This window comes from Ursus americanus, chromosome 22 (genome assembly GCF_024610735.1).
Source record: "Ursus americanus isolate L20-20 chromosome 22, mUrsAme1.1.p, whole genome shotgun sequence".
NCBI classification, from domain to species: Eukaryota; Metazoa; Chordata; class Mammalia; order Carnivora; family Ursidae; genus Ursus; species Ursus americanus.
The window spans coordinates 25,469,167-25,488,918 of record NC_142148.1 but is presented as its reverse complement, the minus strand read 5'-3'; the positions used below and the strand labels follow the sequence as shown (position 1 = coordinate 25,488,918).

Below are 19,752 nucleotides of genomic sequence, written 5' to 3'. Positions count from 1 at the left end.
AAACCGTTTCTTCAAGTTTATATTGAACTCATAGGAAGAGTAAGTGTTACATATGTGCAAGGTATAAAAAGCAGCAATAGAACTGACACCCATGGGCCGCACAGCCAGTGTGAGAAACAGAACATACTCCATATCTTTACAAGCTTTGTGTCCCCCTCCCGCAGAGCTAGCTCTTGTTTTGAATTTGGTGTTTGTTGTTTCCTGACTTTTCTTTACAGTTCTCATATATGTATATGTCTTAAAAAAAAAAGTTCCGCATGATTTTGTGCCTTTATATAAATGGAATCCCACTGCTGCAATTTGATTTTACTTGCTCAACCTTATGTAATAAGATTTGTCCAGATTGATGCTTGTAGCTGTGATTCATTTATTATTACTGCTCTGAGAAGTGTGTGGTATTCCATTCTCCTGATAGTGGTTCGTTTCCATTTTTTGCTATGAACGTTTTTGTACTTGGCTCCAGGAGAACATGTATGAGCAAGAATTTCTTACCTGGTACCATTAGGTCCTTGAGTATGTGCAGCCCCAATTTTACTAGATAATCACAGGTTGTTCTTGGAGGTGGCCATGTGAAGTAAAGCTTCTGCCAGCACAGGATGAACTCTGGTTGCTCCTTGTCCTTCCCAGCACTTGTGACTATCTGCTTTAATTTTCATGTGTCTGATATATATAAAATGGTATCTCTTTGTGGGTTTGTTTGTTTGTTTTTAAGTAGGCTCCACGCCCAGTGTGGAGCCCAACTTGGGGCTTGAACTCACAACCCTGAGATCAAGACCTGAGCTGAGATCAAGAGTCAGATGCTTAACCGACTGTGCCACCCAGGTGCCCCTCATTGTGGGTTTAATATGCAGTGCCCCGACGAGACAAGATACAGAACAGTTCCATCGCCCCCCAAATGCTCCCCTGTAGTCAGTCCCCTCCCTCAACCTCCCACTCCTATGAGTCCGTGGCTGACTAGCATTCTAGAGCGTGGAGACTCCTGTGTATTTTCTTTCTGATGCCAGTGTACTATTCCATCGGGTGCCTGGACTCTGGGCTGCCACAGGCCTTTACTGGCAGAGGAGAGGACAGAGCTAGCCCTGGAAATCTGAGGATGACCGCTGCCTGACCACAAGCCAGAACGGCTCTGAGGTGTTGCGTTCTTTCTTAGTGAATTTTTGAAAACTCTGATGTCAATGTATCCTTGTTTATTAATTTAAAAATGACCAGTGATCTCTGTCTCGCCTCCCCTTCCCCCACTGTATGGAGCTGTGCTTTATCTGTAGCTTCATAATAGCCCGTTCACAGAGCGGGATTCTATTTTACTCCAGAGGCAGGGGTCCTTTTCAGAGCTTTCAAGACCTGATGTGAAAATGGAGTCCTATACAACGCAGTTAGGAGGTCACTTTGTTCCAGGGAGGGGCTTACTGTGGGCTTCCTTAACGTCAGACGCCACTTCTCGCCTCCTGGTTCCTGCACTTGAAGTGTAGCAGGGTGTGCCCATTCTGGATGTGCATGCTGGTTTTTAGGATGACATCTGTTATTCAAGCCCAGGAACACCCAGACTCTCTCTAAACAACCTGGGTTATTTGGACAACTCTCGGAGGCCAGGTGTGGCAAGACTCAATATTACCTCAAGGTCACTAAATCTCTTAGATGTTTTGTTTGTGGGAGAATGATACTACTTCTGTCTCTCGAAATCTCTGGATGCTGTAAAATCATGGGACGAAAGTATCTTAGAGCTGAAAGGAGTGTGTGTGTGGGGGGGGGGAGGGTTAGTAATCCAGTCCAACCGCTTCATTTTGAGAGAAGAGGAAATGGGCCTAAAGGTTCACTGAAAGATGGCAGCAGGGCTGCCATTAATATTTTAAGTTTCTTAAAAGCAAGGTCGTGGAGTTTGTGGATTCTGTGCTTTTCAGGGGCAAATTGTTCCCATGGCTTTAGCTACCGTCTAAATGCTCAAGGTGTGCTATTTATATAGCCAGCCCAGAGCTGTCTCCTAACATTCAAGCCTGATAGTCTCTGTCTACTGGACGTTTCCAGAGATGGCCATGGCCACCCAGAACCTGTTCCTACCTTCCTTTTCGCAGTCAAGCCAGACCCCTAGGAGTTATCCCTGCTAGCCATCCCTCCCTCTCGCTTCGGCCCAGTCAGTCCCAAGGCCTCTGAATCCTGCGCCATCAGATGGATCTCTTGGACCCACCCACTTTGCGCTCTCCCACCATTACTGCCCTAGCCCAGGCCTGGATCCTCAAAACAGCCTCTTGGCTGGTCTCCCTCCACCCGGCCTGCCCTTTTCCAGTCATCCTTCCTGTGGTGGGGGAAGAATGTTTCTTTTTTCTTTCTCTCCTTTTTAAAGATTTTATTTATTTATTTGACAAAGAGAGAGGCAGCGAGAGAGGGAACACAAGCAGGGGGAGTGGGAGAGGGAGAAGCAGGCTTCCCGCTGAGCAGGGAGCCCGATGTGGGGCTCGACCCTAGAACGCTGGGATCACGACCTGAGCCGAAGGCAGATGCTTAACGACTGAGCCACCCAGGCGCTCCTGGGAAGAATGTTTCTAAAACACAAATCTGACTGTGTACCCTTATGTTCAAAGAACAGTCAGTGTGATTCCTGCGGTTCTCAGATCAACTTTAGTTTCCCTTAACAGGGCTTTGATGTTTTTGAACTGACCCCTGCTTGCTTCCTACGCTACTCTCTCACACACGGTGTTTTGGTTTTTTTTAAAGATTTTATATATTTATTTGAGAGAGAGAGAGAGAGAGGGCTTGTGTGTGCAGAGGGAGGGGCAGAGGGAGAAGGAGAGAGAGAATCTCAAGTAGACTGCACACTCAGTGCTGAGCCCGACGCGGGCTCACCCTCACGACCCTGAGATCATGACCGGAGCCAACATCAAGAGTTAGATGCTTAACCGACCGAGCCACCCAGACACCGCTGCAATTGTTTTTTTTAAGCTAATTCCTATTTTTACTTAAGCTACTCTTGAGACAGGAAGCTTTCCTTGATTCCCTCCAAGAGCCTGACTTCTCTTCCCCCCGTATGCCTGTCCCATTATTACTCTGTCTTCTCCTCACGATGGTGTCTGACTCCACAGCGTGTGAGCCTGCTCACTTGTCTGTGGCCCTCAGCGGGGTCTTCGGCTTTGAGATTCATACTCGGTTGCAGCCCTAGTACCTAGCACATAGGAGGTACTCCATATGTTTTGAGTGGGTCAATACTTTGTACATACAAACCAAAAAAAAAAAATTTTTTTTTAAGAAAGCTGAAATTCCTATATTCCTGGGGAATCTGTATCGTCATTGTTTCGAAGGCAAAGCCCTGGTGGAGCCGCCTGAGCTCCACCCCGGTGATGGTCAGGACACCGCTGTGCACAATATATTCCCCCAGAGTTCACCCCTTTGGTTCGGTCCCGAGCTCGCTATGTTTTACAGGCTTCCCTGTGAGGAGATATGTTCTGAAGGAGATCATTCACGAGATGGATTCTACTTTTTTGTCACGCAGGCCATGGAGAGTAAGCTGCTCGTTGGAGGGAAAAATATAGTAGATCATACGAATGAGCAGCAGAAAGTCCTGGAACAGAAACGGCAGGAAATTGCCGAGCAGGTAATTTTCATTCCCTTTCGAGAACGGGGTGGGGTGAAGCGCACCAATGCTACAGAGCAAATGTCTCTTGTATTAGATTCTTCAGAGGGAATGAAAACGACGTGTTTAGCTCCTTGTGGGAGACTCTGATCTTGTCTCTAGGCAAGCTGATGAATTTTGTGATGTTGCTCAGAAACGTCGAGAAAGAGAAATCCAGCAACAGATGGAAAGCAGAGATGAGGAGACCTTGGAGCTTAAAGAGACGTACAGCTCATTGCAGCAGGAGGTGGACATCAAGACCAAAAAACTCAAGAAGGTATAAAGGAACGAGGCCAGCCAGAGGTTCTTGAGACGTGGGGGAAGGGAGGAACTCTGTTGTCTGGAGGACTCCCCTCCTCACTTGCCCCTCCCCTCCGTTCCAGCTCTTCTCCAAGCTTCAGGCGGTGAAGGCGGAGATCCATGACCTCCAAGAAGAGCACATCAAGGAGCGTCAGGAGCTGGAACAGACTCAGAATGAGCTCACAAGGGAGCTGAAACTCAAGTAAGTTCTGGGCCTTTCATGGCACCCCCAGCCACTGGCCAGGTGGTTGTTTGTTGAGTAAGAAATATGTCTCTAAAGACCGGGCCCCTGCCTACTTCTCCCCACCTTGTCTGTTTTTTTATTCTTGAGAAAGTCACTTTCTGTCTCTGGGTCCCATCTGTTAGGTGAATGACTTCACCGGATGATCTCCAAATTTCCTTCCACCCTACCTGCTTGAAGTTTTTAAAGGCTCCAGCCTCTATTGACAAGAGGGAATCTATTATTAAGTAGAATTTTCTGAATGGTATAATGAACACACAAATGCCCACCACCCGGATTCATTGATAAACAACCTTTTGCCATTTATCTTTCATAGAAGTATTCTAAAATCTCGTGTAATATTAACCTCATGTTGTCTCATTCCTGCATACTTACATACATAATCATAATGCTGTTTTAAAAAATGCTTTACTGAGATATAATTTACATACCATACAATTCACCTGTTTAAATTAGTATACAAGTCAGCGGGCACCTGGGTGGCTCAGTGGGTTAAGCATCCAACTCTTGCTTTCGGCTCAGGTTGTAATCTCAGAGTTGTGAGCTCAAGCCCCGTGTCAGGCTCCCCACTGGGCATGGAGCCTGCTTAATATTCTTACTCCCTCTGCCCCCCCCCGCCCCCTAAATAAATAAATAAATAAACAAATAAATAAATAAATAAATTGTACAAGTCAGTTTTAAAAATACATATTTACAGGGTTGTAAAACCAGCATCACAATCTGACTTTTTAGTTTTAATTTTAATTTTTAAAACTTTTTTAGAGATTTTATGTATTTATTTGACAGAGAGCACAAGAACACAAGGAGGGGGAGTGGCAGGCAGAGGGAGGGAGAAGCAGGCTCCCTGCTAAGCAGGGAGCTCAATGCAGGACTTGATCTCAGGACCTTGGGATCATGACCTGAGCTGAAGGCAGAGGTTTAACTGACTGAGCCACCCAGATGCTGCTACCACAATATGGTTTTAGAACATTTTTTGTGTCTCCCTGTGCCCCCAAGGAAACCCAGTACCAGTTAGCAGTCATTCCTTATTACCTGCCCCCCTTCAGTGCTAAGTACCTACTATTCTACTTTCTGTCTCTGTAAATTTGTCTATTCTGGACGTCTCATATAAATGGAATCGTATACTATGTGGCCTTCTGGACTAGTTCTTTTCACTTAACATGGTGCTTCCAAGGATCATCCATGTTGTAACATGTCAGGACTTCATTCTTTTTTATGGCTGAATGAGATTAGATTTATGCATATACCACACATTTTATTCATTTATCGGTTGATGGACATTTGGGTTGTTTCCAGGTTTTGGCTATTATGAATAATGCTGCTGTGAATATTCATAGACAAGTTTTTAGATGGACATGTTTTCATTTCTCTGAGATATATACCTAGGACTGGAATTGCTTAGGTCATATGGTAGCTCTGTGTTTAACTTTTGGAGGAATTGCCAAACTGTTTTCCAGAATGGTTGCATCATTTTACATTTCCACCACCAATTTTTCCACATCCTGTTGACGCTTGTAACTGTTTGTCCTTTTTATTATAGCTGTCCTAGTGGATGTGAAGTTGTATGTGGTTTTCATTTGCATTTCTCTAATGACTAATGATATGGAATGTCTTTTCATGTGCTCTTTGGACATTTGCATAACTTCTTGGGAGAAATGTCTGTTCAAATCTTCTGCCCGTTTTAAAATTGGGTAATTTATTGGGTCTTTTTATTATTGAGTTGTAAGAGTTCTTTCTATATTCCGGAGACAAATCTCTTATCAGATAGACGATTTGCAGATATTTTCTCGCATTCTGTGGGTTGTCTTTTCACTTTATGGTATTTTGTTTGCAGCACAAACGATTTTAATTCTGATATAGTCCAGTTTATCTTTATTTTCTTTTGTTGCTTAAACTTTTGGTATTGTATCTAAATTTTCCTATTCTGGATATTGCATATCAATTTATAATGGAATAATGTGGCCTTTGGTGGCTGACTTCTTTCACTTAGTATAGTGTTTTCAAGGGTCATACATGTTGTAGCACATATCAATATTTCATTCTTTTTTATGGTTGAATAATATTGTATTGTATGAATATACCACATTTTATGTATCCATTCATCAGTTGATGGACCTTTAGGTTGTTTCTGTGTTTTAGCTATTATGAATAATACTGCTATGAACATTTGTGTACAAGTTTTATTGTGGACTTACGTTTTCAATTCTCTTAGGTCATTCTTAGAGTCTTAAAGTTTCAGGTCTTACTTTTAGGTCTGTGATCCATTTTGCATTAATTTTTATATATAGCCTGAAGTACGGTTCCAGGTGCCTTCTTTTGCATGTGGATATCCAGTTGTCCCAGCACCATTTGTTGAAAGGGTCTTCTCTCATTGTCTTTGCATCCTTGTTGATCATAAATGGAAAGGTTTATTTCTGAACTCTCAGTATTGTTCCATTGATCTGTTTGTCTTTATGCCAATACCACAGTCTTGACTACTGTAGCTGTTTAGTAAGTTTTGAAATGAGGAAGTATGAGTCCTCCAACTTTGTTCTTCTTTTTCAAGATTGTTTTTGGCTATTTGGGGTTTCTTGCATTTTCGTATACATTTTAAGATCAGCTTGTCAATTTCTGTGAAAAAGCCAGCTGGGATTTTGATAAGGACTGTGTTGAATCTATAGATCCATTTGGAGAATACTGTCAACAGTTAAGTGTGTTGATCCATGAACATGGGATGTCTTTTTATTTATTTAGATCTTCAATTTCTGTCAAAAATGTTTTGTAGTTTTCAGTAGATAAGTCTTTGCACTTCTTTTGTTAAATGTATACCTAAGTGGGTTTTTTTTTTTTTTTGCTGTTGTATATGGAATTGTTTTTCTTTTTTTTTTTTTAAAGATTTTATTTATTTATTTGACAGAGAGAGACAGCCAGCAAGAGAGGGAACACAAGCAGGGGGAGTGGGAGAGGAAGAAGCAGGCTCCTAGCAGAGAAGCCTGATGTGGGGCTCCATCCCAGAACTCTGGGATCACGCCCTGAGCCGAAGGCAGCCGCTTAACGACTGCGCCACCCAGGTGCCCCTGGAATTGTTTTTCTTAATTTTATTTTCAGAATGTTTATTGCTAGTGTATAGAATTACAATTGATTTTTGTATACACAACGATATCTTTTCACCTAACAAAATTAATGTTGTTTCTTAGTATTATCTCATGCCTTACCCATATTCAGATTTTATGGCTTTGTTCATATTAATATCTATACAAAGACCACATATTGCATTTGGTTATTATTTCTCTTCAGTTTATTTTACTCTGGAGCAATCCCTTTTCCTTTTAAATCTTTTTTTTTTGCAATTGACTTAATAAAAGCCAGGTCAACCTATAGAAACATCTCACAGTCTGGATTTTGACTGAAAGCTTTAACTGAAAGCTGGCTCTGAAACCCTGGTTCTCAACCTTGGCTGCACACTGAAATCATATGAGGAGTTTTAAAAAAGGCCCACCCCAAGGATTTTGACTTAATTTGTCCTTCAACTTTAGCAGGCACCAAATCATCTGAAGAGCTTGTTAAATACAGATTGCTGGGCCCCGTACCCAGAGAGTCTGATTCAGTTCATCTGGAATGGAGCCTGAGAATTCGCATTTCTAACAAATTCCAGTTATTGCTCCTGTTGGTTCTGTGAACACACTTCGAGAACCATTGGTCTCTCATGAGGTCTGGGCAAGACATTTTTCAGAACTCTGTAAGTGATATTAACTGCAGCCTGGCTTAAGAACCACTACGTTAATGGTTTCAACCAACAATAATTTTTCTGAAATTATTATTTCATTTATTAAAGGGTTGCAAAATACTGTTTTTCTCTATCAGTCTTTCTACAACATTCGCTGAGATTTTGCTTTTCTCTTTTTTAAAGTAATTTCTGCACCCAGCATGGGGCTTGAACTTACAACCCCGAGATCAAGAGTCACATGCTCTGCAGACTGAGCTCACCAGGTGCCCCTAGCTGGAATTTTTCTTAAAAGAATTCTTCAGAGGGTTTATTTTAATGACCAAGTTTTAAATTTGGAAGGAACCCTTATAATTAATGTGTCCTCTTTCTAGGTATGTACACCTAGGAAAAAAATCAGAACAAAATGTGCTAAAATATTAATAATAGCTATCTCTGGATAGAGAAATTGTGTGTAGTTAATTTTTGCATTTCCTACCATATAAATAGGACTTTTAAAAATCAGAAAAAACAAACATATGTCATAAAAATAATTTCTTAAATGTTTCAAATAAAATAAGTAGAAAATTTCATCTCTCTGAAATATTTTTTCCCCTAGGGAAGCCATTTTCATTGTTATAGCTCCTATTTATATCTTTTGAATAAACAGTGAGTCAGCCTCTTTCACACGGTGGTGTTTGTTGTGTGTCTTTCCCACGTTAACACCCCTTTGGCATTGTTCTGTCCTGAGGTTTTGAAAGCGTGAATGCAGAGATGTGGCAGGGGACAGTCGTCACCATAGAAAGACACAACCTAGTGGGTTCCAGTTTCATTGTTCGCCATGTTCCCCAGCTCTCCTCAGGCTGAGACTCTTCTTGGGAACAGCCTTTATTCTCAGTGGTCTAAGGGACTGAAGTCCACTCAGTCTTGCTCCTTGTCCTGGTGATTAGAGTGGGAAGTTTTCTAGCTTGGGCAACAATCCATGGGATTGGAAGAAGACCGTTTAACTTCCGATCTGTTTTCAGCATTTCGGAAGTGAATGCGTTGGGTTGGCAGTACCAGTGACCTTCTAAGAGACAGCAGTTAGCGCACGTGCACTCCAGTGTAGCCCAGGCGTGGCCACTTTTCTTCAGTCCGTTCTCCTCCTCAAGCTGCTCCTCCTCGGGCAGAAGTGACCTCCCTAGAGTTCGAGGGCAGCCCTCCATCGGCACCTGTCATGTCTAAGAGGGCCACACTGTTACCCCTCTGTCTCAGGCAGGGACCAAGTGTGATTCCTGTCTGTACCCCAGCTCTCTGCCTGATGGTTGGCCCGCAGTGCCTGCCCAGTGAATGTTTGCTGAGCGGCTTGCCTCTTATCTAATGACTCCCACATGTAGGATAGCCAGCTCTCCAGCGGTCTTCTCTGTCCACCTGTGTTCACTCATGTGTGTGCTCTTACAGGCATCTTATTATAGAGAACTTTATCCCTCTGGAAGAAAAAAGTAAAATTATGAATAGATCCTTCTTTGATGAAGAGGAAGATCATTGGAAATTACATCCTATAACCAGACTGGAGTAAGTCACTATTGATTTTAAGGTGGGGAGGAGGGGAAAAATGTAGATAAGCTGGATGTGGCCCAAGGGGTATGGTAGGATGGTATTATTAGGAATTGGGAGACCATCACAGGGAATTCATGACCTTTCCCAAGTTCCTGCATTTGCGCTTCCCCAGCTGTCAAGTGAAGTGTGCTAGGCCAAAGTAGGGGCAGTACCTAGGAAGGTGTCATATTGTACGGCAGTCTGATGCACCACTGAGGAGGATTTCCAGTCTACGTCTGGGTCTTGCTGGAATAGTGGGAGATGGTCCGCCAAGGATGTAGGGGTGAGGAATATTGACAGCTGTGCCTCACGCCTGCCATCTCAGATCTGGATGATGACTCCGATCCCTTCCAGCTTAAGAGGTGTGTCATGTTCACATTTGAATCAGAATGCAACTCAATCAGAAAATATAAGCAGTTTCTGCCCCATGTGCATGGCAGCCCTCAGTCCAGGGAGTTACTAGGTTCACGTTCTATTTAAATAGGCTCAGTGTCTTCTGAGAGCTGGTTCCACAGGACGATCCTGGGTCTGTGGAACACACCCCAGCCAGGGCTTTAACCACTGCAGTCCATTTCTAGGAATCAGCAGATGATGAAGCGGCCTGTCTCAGCTGTGGGATATAAGAGACCATTGAGCCAACATGCAAGAATGTCCATGATGATTCGTCCAGAGGCCCGATATAGGGTGAGAAGATCGTCCTTGTGTTTCTCTCCTATCTCTTTTCAAGGAGTTTAGATTTATGTAAACCCTCAGGCACCGTCCTGCAAAGTCACAGAGTTTGTATCATGACTCCTTCCAGAGGTTCCTGAGGACATTTATATTAACATAACAGTTATAACAAATAATAAATATACGAAGTAAATAACAACAACAAAAAAACAAATAATTATGAATAAGAAGGTAAAATAGAATGAGATTTAGAAAAGTAGGCCTAGGGGAGGAGGGGAGAACAAACATACCGTCAATGGCCAAGAAACATCAACTTGAAGCCTGAAAATGGCTCCATGCGAAGGCTGAGGGAATGCAGATGTGTGAAGACAGGAGATGGAGATGAGTTAAAGAACTTTCGGTACTTCCATTTCACGGGATGTGGGTCAGTCAGGTAGTTATTTAAAGTGACGTAAGTGAGGACTATTTAACGACCCAAACATATTCTACAGTAATAATACTGTACGAACTTCTACTCATAAGCACCTGCTGTATGCCAGGCATGTACTCAGCGCTTTATTGCTTCTCTGATTGAACGCTCCCACCTCGTCTCCGCAGCAGGTCCTATGGCTTAGTAGCTAGCTGGTAAGTGGGTGGACCAGGGGACACAATGTAGTGTTAAGTTATAAAACAGCTGGTACTGGAAGTTTACGTATGAATTTAAAAAGCTGCAAAATATATCAAAACGGAAGTGCGCTCAAGTTAAATTGCCTTCTTTTTGCTTATGTATATTTTATATGAGCAGGAGCCTGTATTATTTTTTTTAAGGGTAGAGTCTCACTTGATGGGACGCGTGGGTGGCTTAGTCGGTTAATCGTCTGCCTTTGGCTCAGGTCATGATCCCGGGGTCCTGGGATCAAGTCCCGCATCAGGCTCCTTGCTCAGCGGGGAGCCTGCTTCTCCCTCTGCCTACTGCTCCCCCTGCTTGGGCTCTCTCTCTCTCTCTGACAAATAAATAAATAATCAATCTTAAAAAAAAAAAAGGATAGCTTCTCACTTGAAAAATTTAAACTGTTTTTGAGTCTCCCTTGGCCACCAGAGCAAAACAGATTGGGATTAATTAGTTCCTCAGGTACTGTTCTCCCTGGTGCTGAGTTATTTAAAATAAAGGGAACAAAAGCAAAAAAGCTACATTAGGTGGGGTTTTCTGTAGTGGAAGGTGGATGATGTATCAGAGTCCTCAGAAGCATTCTCCTAGCAGTCTCAGAGGGCATGTCTCTTGCCCATTATTTCATGTCTCAGAACAGAAACATGATTTCAAAGCCTACAGCTCAAAACATGTGGTTTTCCAGGGGGCTAACCTGATCCAAAGGTAGAATTTAAAGCAGCGGGTCTCAGATGTTTTTAGCAGTGGACCCACTCCATTAAGAGAAATGTTAAGCAGCATCTCAACATATAAAATTGATTGATGGAGCCACTCCATCTCCCCACCTTCTCCCTGCAGTGGCCCTTCTGCCCTCTCTGGAGCTCTGGGCCTTGAACTCTCCTGGGTGGGGGGAGCTGAAGGAGGGGATGTGTACCATGGGTGTTCTTCCCTCTACACACTCATCTCCGTGTGTAGGAGCCAGGGAAAGGCCCAGCGCAGGCTACCAGGTGAAGGAATCCCGCCACAAGGCCAGTTATGAGGCAGGGCCCGGTATGATTTATGAAGTGTGGTTACAAGACACACCGTGCCACACACTTTCCACGTGCATACTCCCTGCCTGCCTCCTTCCCTCAGCAACCCAAAGGTTCATCAGAGCTGCTGTGGGTGGTGAGATTACCAGTGATTACTATCTTCTTCTTTATACTTTTTTGTATTTTCACGCTGTCTGCAGTAAATGGGTTCTGCTTATTATTTTTCCCTGCTTATTCCCCTTAGGGTATAATATATGTTCATTGTTGAAAAAAAATTTTTTTTAAGGAAATAGAGGAAAGCCCAGAGAAGAAGATAAAAACATCTGTATCCTCACCAGGCAAAAAAGTTGTAAAGCTATGTCATTCCAGGTTCTTGGTAGGCTCTGAGGAGCAAGAAATGTGCAGTTCTGTTCTTTGGAGGGGGGCAGGTTTGCTGTACTGTCTGTGTCTGATCAGAGGCCAGCCTCACTGGTTATGGCTGTGCTTCTGTAGGCAGAGAACATCGTGCTGTTGGAGCTGGACATGCCCAGCCGGACCACCAGAGACTACGAGGGCCCCGCCATTGCTCCCAAAGTCCAGGCTGCACTGGATGCCGCTCTGCAGGATGAAGATGAGATACAGGTGGACGCATCATCCTTTGAAAGCACGACAAATAAGAAATCCAAGGCCAGGTGAGTGGCTTTTGATGCCCTGTGGTTAAACAGAACATGCTTGAACAAGGGCAAACAAAAGTAGAGGTTTATCATGGAACGCTTTACAGAACACACCAGAAAACACTTCCATATTACTCCTCTGTTTATTCGTTTATTCCACAAATATTTATGGCTCAGGCATTATGTCAAGTCTAATGAACACCAGAATGGCTAATGTGCCCAAGTTCCTACCGTAAAGAGCGTGTGTTCTCGTGAAATAGGGGACAGTTCTTTGGTCGCTGCCAGGCACTAGGCAGTTTTAAGTGCTTTAAAAAAATTCTCTTACTGATTTCCTGCAAAAACTTATAAATGTTGTCCTTAATCCCATTTATAAAATCTATAAGATAAGAAAACTGAGTCTTAGAGAATTCGAGAAAGTAGCCAGGGTTCAAACCTAGGTGTGTCTAAATCCACAACCCAAGGTCTTGAGCCTCACTGCTGAATTTACCTCATTTAAGTAACCCATTAAATAACCAAGTGTGCTTAATTTGGTACTAAATTCAAAATTTAGAAATTAGAAGCTTAAGGACAGCAAATGGGTGAAAACCAAAAATGGAAGAAATTCTACCTGCAAACAGTATTTTTTACCAATTCAGAAAAGACAGTCAAGATCTGATTTAAATGGAAGAACAGTTACCAAGAAGCAGGTCCCTTCCCTGAGGTGTCATGCCTCGGCTGGCAGGCCACGTCGCCATGCACGGAGGGTCGGACTGTGCCAGTCTGGTGGTTTTACGGTTGAAAGTATACTGGCTTTCAGGCCATTGAGGAAAGGCTAAGGATACTTGGTGAGAAAGGAATCTGATCTGTGTCAGGGACAGAGACGGGACGTGACATGTGAACGTGTGCTTGACTTTTGCAGGCCTAAAAGCGGAAGGAAGTCGGGATCCTCCTCTTCCTCAGGAACCCCTGCGTCTCAGCTTTATCCACAGTCTCGGGGACTGGTGCCCAAGTAAAGCCAGTCCTCCTCTCCCAGGGTGTAAATAGCAGTTGCCTTCTGAGAGAAGAGACGAGCGAAAACCTGCAGAGAGGACTTTAAGCCCACACTCAGAACCGTGCCCCTGGGGAGAAGCTATGGCCTCTTTGCAGACTAACCGTCGTAACCTGGTTGAAACGTGCCGGTGCTCATCCGGCACGCGGCGACTCTGGGAAATGTCCTTTAATTAGCATCTCAGAATTGCATGGGTAAGGTAAAGTGTGATAGTCGAAGTGGAAAGCAAGAGAATGACCAGTGACCTTGCTTCCCTTCTCCCTTGCCTTCTCCTCTCCCTTCGCTCGCCCTCCCTCCCTCTCCCCTCTCCTTTTCTAGCCTGTTCTTTGTGCTGGGCTCCTTTCTTGTTGAACAACAGGGCAGAATTAGGAGTCACTTGAGCAGGACCAAGTCTTTGGAGCCTCAGGCTAAAATGACAGCGAAGTTGAAAAGTAAAAGCCCTAGAACTTGAATAGGTGCTTGTTTCTGTAGGTAGAATGAGAATTCTCATTTGGATCCAAGCCCCCGATAGGCTCGATAGGCCTTTGGGACCTGCTGAATAAGGAAATGTTTTCCAAGAATGTTGGAAGCAATAGAAACAGCAGTCCCTTTGCCTCCTTGGAGGGTTTAGGGAAACAGCTTCTTTAAAACCTTAAAACCATGACCATCCTTGTCAAAGACATAAATCTGTCAGCTGATGCCATGTCCATACACTGTGTCACTTTACTCTTCATTTGTCACCATCTTTTCCCTTGCACACATCCTCTGAGTGTCCCTGCCCAGGCCCATCCTCTGGCCGCAGAGCGTGCTCAGCCATGGGCCTGTCTTATGGGAAAAGGGAGGGCAGCTCTGCTTCCTCTGGTGGGACAAGAGTCGGGGGAATGAGACACACAGTGGCACTTTTGAATCCCCCATTTTGCTCCCTGTCTGCATAAGGGTGATGAGGCAGTGCAGAGACAGAGACGTGGGACTCGGGGCAGTGGGAGAGGAAGATATAATGCCTGGGCGCGAAGGCAGAACACTCACCTGAGGCTAGAACTGCGGCTTCCGGCCGGCACAGCCAAAGGTGGTGGCCAGGAGTGGCCGTGCGGCTGAATAGGTTCGGAGGAGAGCGTTAGGACTTCCCGTTTACGTATACTAGTTTGGTTTGTAAGTTTTAGTTCTTTGTACTATTGAAATTCAGAGCTTCATTTTATGTTGGTCATTAGGTGAGTGTTACTCATTTTCCCCCCAAGAGAAGCTCATAAGTGTGTCTGGGTGTGCAAGCACAGTGGTGCCTATGTTGTTTGAGTGTGTCCATGTGTGTCTGTAAGAGACCAAGGACTTGCCCAGGTTTAGAAATACACTAATGTGCAGTTGTTGCCTTTGTCTGTATTAAAGGCCCATTGAATGACTAATCCAGGCTGGAAGTGCTCGCATGCGAGTGTCTGAGTCCACGAGCCAAGCCTGAGGGGACGATAGGAGTCCCCAGGTCGGCCACACTGGTGCACCTTGCTGGCATGGTGCCTCAGGATGGTGGCGACTCAGGTGGGCCTTGAGTTATATTTTAACTCAGCTGCTGAGTTCCCAGGGCACATTTCTGGATCAGAATCCGTGGGAAAGACGAGGTACCAAGTGCAATGTCTTAGCATTCTACAAATGGAGATCCGGCATCTGGCAGCTTATCTCCTTTTTAGTTACCATTCTTTCTGAAACCCAGGGCCCTTTTCAGCAATTCCCAGAGCATAATGGAGCCTTCCCTCATCCTTCTTGGGATCAAACCCTGCTTCTTATTTATTAAGAATTTACCTGTTTGAATAGGAACCAAATGATGAGGTGGCTAGTCTAAGATGGTTATCTGCCAGTTACACCTGTCTCTTGCACCACATTCCCTCCAAGCTAGTCTGAATTCCATAGGCTGAAAATATTCATCTAGCACATCTGAGAACTGAACACTGCAGATAACACTGTACCTTAATACCGATGTCTCGAGGTGGCTATTCTGAGCAAGGGTGGTTGAGTGACCGTGGGACTTTTCCAAGAGAGCGAAAAAAGAAAGCCAAATGGGCAGGCAGGATTATTAAAACAAGCTTGCCTTGTACACAGCTGCGTTGGTCTGGCAGTCTGAGACCAGGTAGAACAGCTGTGAGGAGGTGGAGCTGTCCCTCCCCAAGCAGTCTCTGGTGCTTTTCTTCTCCCAAAATGGATCCGATAAATATTTGAGTAGAGCAGACAGGAGCATGTCTCACTGCTACCAGAAAGCTGCTGCTTTGGGCTCTGAATTGAGCCAAATGTATAGAGGACCAACCTGGTTTTCATGTCTGTAGTCACACTAGAATGTTCCAAGCCATCTGAGGGCCTTCATGCAGAAGCAGCTAGTGAACGCTGGAAGCAAGTCTGAATAGGATCTAAGAAGATCATCGGGGAGAAGGAGTTTGAGACCGTGTGTGCAGCCCTCATCAAGCCCCTTTTTGCTCTGATAGATAAGAATGTATCTGGCTTCCTGTTTGTAAGTCACATGTCTCCCAGATCCCTGGATTCAGAACCCAAGGCCACAAATCAGAGGCATGAAGCACTTTCTTAAGACTCCGACCTAACGTTGGATTGTTCCCCATCGAATGCCTGCATGCTGCTTGAATTGTACCACCCACACCTCCATGGCCAAGGGCGTCAGAGAGTTCTGCGGTTCAGGCCTGGGCCACTCTCTGCTTTTCCTGTCCGACTCTTGTAAGTCCTCCCTCGCTGAATGTAGAATTGTTGCCAAGTTTTTGAGAAGTGTCGATTCCCCACTAACATGGGATATCAGTTCTGCCTCACATTTACCACTTACGGTCCAGGCTCATTGCAAACAACACCTTGAGCCATCTCAACACCATCAGTGGACGAAAATGGGGCTATTAATATACTCTAAAAGCCATAATCAAAATGCTCAGAGGGAACTGGATAAGGACAGTGGGCCTGGCTGTTGTCTACTGCACGTGGTTTTGTCCGGTACTGTTTGGAAATCTGCCCCCTTTCTCCCCGCCTTTGTTTTCTTGAATGAAATGCTTTTGAGGTTATTTATGAAAGGAGTGATCCTGGGGCAGGCAGGGGGCGGTGGGCTTTATGGCTCTTTGGAGTTACTGTTGATCTTGACCTTCTCTTTGGCTACCTTTAGACAAAGAATATGCCAATACTTGGGGCTCTAAGTTTTACAGTTGATATTTATTTGTACCATCTCTTTGTCTAGGAATGTAAAAGTGATTCTAAACTAAGATGTGTAATAAAAATCAATCAGATTTATTGTACCTACCAAAGGTGTCCTCGTAAATGACTTAACGCTTTTGAAAATGACATGCCCGTGGCCGATGCACTGCCACTTTGTTTAAACATTTAAACTTTTTTAGTGAAAGGAGGGTGGGAGTGGAAGATGAAGACTGAGTTGGAAGGCTGGCATTAAAAAAAAAAAATTAGCAACAAGGTAAAGGGACATAAAATGAAGAAAGAGTGACAGATAAGCGCTTCTCATGTTTCCCATGGAGCTTCCTGAGATAGGCCCCGGCAACAGGCATGGCATTTCTTTGAACTTTTGTGTTTTGGCTTCAGAATTTCCTTTAAGTTCATTCCATATTACACTTTAAAATGTGTCCTTTTTTTTAAACACAAAAATATTTTATGTTATTTTCCATCAGGTAAAAAAAGAAGTACCAGCAACGGGCCACATGTTGCTCTCGTGGCCTCTCATACGCTCAGGCCTGTTGGACTCTACCCCTGGAGGGCTGAGAAGAAGAGGCACAGACCCTGGACTCTGAGCTGGGTTTGAGTTCTGATTGTGTGTGCTTTCTAGCTATCTGACTGTGAGGAATTTCCTTTACCTCTCTGAACCTTGGTGTCCTTGTCTGTAAAATGGGGTAGTAACCCCCACCTTACAGGGCCGTTGTGAAGATTAGCAGTGCACTTAAAGCAAGAGCACACAAGTATGCAGACTATAGCAGCCATTTAAAAATGTGGTTATTGCTCTGACATGGCTCTGTGTTCAGAAGATACCATGAATAGTTTGCATCCCAGGAAACTAGAAGCTACAACTGGGCACACCATGTTTAGAAGACAGAAAAGCTGCTAACCATTTAACAAATATATGTTAAGTGCCACACTGTTCTGGGCACCGGGTGTATAGATGTGAGCAACCCTGTCTTGGTCCCTGCCCACACAGAGCTTGTCCTTTAATGAGGAGGGAGGCAGGATAAATGTTAACAGAATGCACATAGGTGTACAATTACAAATTATGACAGATTCATGAAATGATATTATAGCATATTTTAGGAGACTAAGAGGGTCCTAATTGGGATTGGGTGGATAAGTAAGGAAAAGGCTCTCTGAAGAAATGGCATTTACAGTGAGATCTGAAGAATAAGAGATTTGGGGTGCTGGCAGGCTCAGTCAGTAGAGTGTGTGACTCTTGATCTCAGGGTTGTGAGTTCAAGTCGCACTTTGGGTGTAGAGCTCACTTAAAAAAAAACAAAAACAAAAACAAAGAAAAGGGGGCACCTGGGTGGCTTGGTTGGTAAAGCGTCTGCCTTTGGCTCAGGTTGTGATCCTGGGGTCTTGAGATCAAGCCCTGCGTGGGGCTCCCTGCTCAGAGGGGAGTCGACTTCTCCCTCTGCCCCCCCTTCTCATATTCTCTCTCTCAAATAAAATCTTTTTTGTTTTTTAAGATTTTATTTATTTGACACAGAGAGACAGCGAGAGAGGAAACACAAGCAGGGGGAGTGGGAGAGGGAAAAACAGGCTCCCCGCTGAGCAGGGAGCCTGACACGGGGTTCGATGTAGGACCCCAGGATCATGACCTAAGCCGAAGGCAGATGCTTAACGACTGAGCCACCCAGGTGCCCTCTCAAATGAAATCTTAAAAAAAAAAAAAAGGGTGGGGGCACCCGGGTGGCTCAGTCGGTTAAGCGTCTGCCTTGGGCTCAGGTCATGATCCTGGAGTCCTGGGATCAAGCCCCCAGTTGGGCTCCCTGCTCAGTGGGGAGCCTGCTTCTCCCTCTGCCCCTCACCCCGCTCTTGTGCTTGCTCTCTTTCTCAAATGAATAAATAAAATCTAAAAAAAAAAACCAGAAGGACGAGAGCTTAGCTGGGTGAAGGTGGGGAGGGAGTCTGTGAAGTTCTTGAGGCAGAATTTCATAGGAAGGCATCTCCAGTCCTTTTTACCTTCACTACAGGGAAGCATGGAGAACTATTAGGGAAAAAATTACAGCATAGGACTTAAAAACAAAAACCAAAGCAGCAAATTTCAAGAGCATAGAAAGGATAGCATCCTATGTGACTTAGGCAAAGGATTCTCAATTGTGTTTCTTCATAAGATGTTCTCAAACTATGTGCAATGCTCCCATACCCCTGTTTCCTTCCAAGAAGAGTTAAAAAGCATAGCTTGGCTTAGCCTAAATAATTATTAGTTTAGAATAATTCAAAATCCATTAGCCAGAAAGCAAGAGTTCAAAATGTGATTTGAAGTGACAGAATTCTGGATAGGCCAGGGGCTAATTCATAAGGGAGGTATAGGGCAGGGTTGGCTGGGCAACTTGGAAATTCCTGTGACTCACCAAGTTGTCTTCTCATCTGCTGGGTGGTTCTTTAAAAAAAAACCAAAAAAAAAAAAAAAAAAATCAAGAAACTACACAAGTCTTGTGTGATTCAGTAAGAAGTAGATGTTTGGTCTTTGTCCCTGAAGAGCTTCTACAACCCTTGGAATTTCTTGAGTGACTGAGGTGATAGGAGGAGGTTTTGGGATTCTCTTTCAACCCTGCCTGAACCTATGCTAATAAAGTGACTCTAGGTGGGTCCCTAGATAGTTTCCGAATGGGGGCTGGTGGCGGGAGGAACCAATCTTGTGACTAGGGGGTTGGAACTTTCAGCCCCAGCTGCTGACTTCCTGGGAGGGGGGAGGAGTGGGGTTGGGTTAATCACCAATAGGCAATGATTTAGTCCATTGTGCCTATGTAGTGAAGCCTCCATAAAGGCCCCTCCTGGATGGGGGTTCCAAGAGCTCCCAGGTTGGTGAACACATCGAGGTGCTGGGAGGGTGGCACATCCGAAGACAGCACGGAGGCTCCGCCCCCCTCCCCCCATACCTTGCGCTGTGCATCTCTTCCATTTGACTGTTCCTGAGTTGCATCCTTTATAATAAATTGGTAATCGTAACTAAAACACGCCCCTATGTTCTGCGAGCTGTTCTAGCAATGATCGAACTTGAGTGGGTCATAGGAACCCCTGACTTACAGCCAGTTTATAGTTGGCTGGAAGTACAAGTGACAGCCTGGGACTTTGAACTGGTGTCAGAAGTGGGGTGATCTTGTGGGACTGAGCCCTTAACTTGTGGAGTCTGTGCTGACCCCACGTAGGGTCGGA

The 19,752-nt window shown here is 44.5% G+C and overlaps 1 protein-coding gene across 3 annotated transcripts in view; it reads left to right on the top strand.

Moving 5' to 3' along the window:
- KIF3B (kinesin family member 3B) overlaps positions 1-19,018 on the top strand; it is a 42,099-nt gene extending 23,081 nt beyond the window's left edge. The window contains exons 3-10 of one of the 3 annotated variants that reach the window (XR_015720926.1): positions 3,482-3,583; positions 3,756-3,878; positions 3,985-4,103; positions 9,265-9,378; positions 9,981-10,086; positions 12,220-12,398; positions 13,279-16,092; positions 17,037-19,018. Coding sequence is in view for 2 of the 3 variants with exons in the window: in XM_045807038.2 (XP_045662994.1) it covers positions 3,482-3,583; positions 3,756-3,878; positions 3,985-4,103; positions 9,265-9,378; positions 9,981-10,086; positions 12,220-12,398; positions 13,279-13,372 (837 nt within the window). In the remaining variant the exon portion in view is untranslated. Of the gene's footprint in view, positions 1-3,481; positions 3,584-3,755; positions 3,879-3,984; positions 4,104-7,038; positions 9,242-9,264; positions 9,379-9,980; positions 10,087-12,219; positions 12,399-13,278; positions 16,653-17,036 lie in introns of those variants that run through there. The other 2 variants (XM_045807038.2, XM_087853678.1) reach the window with 2 other exon arrangements.
- The last annotated feature ends 734 nt before the right edge of the window (positions 19,019-19,752 follow it).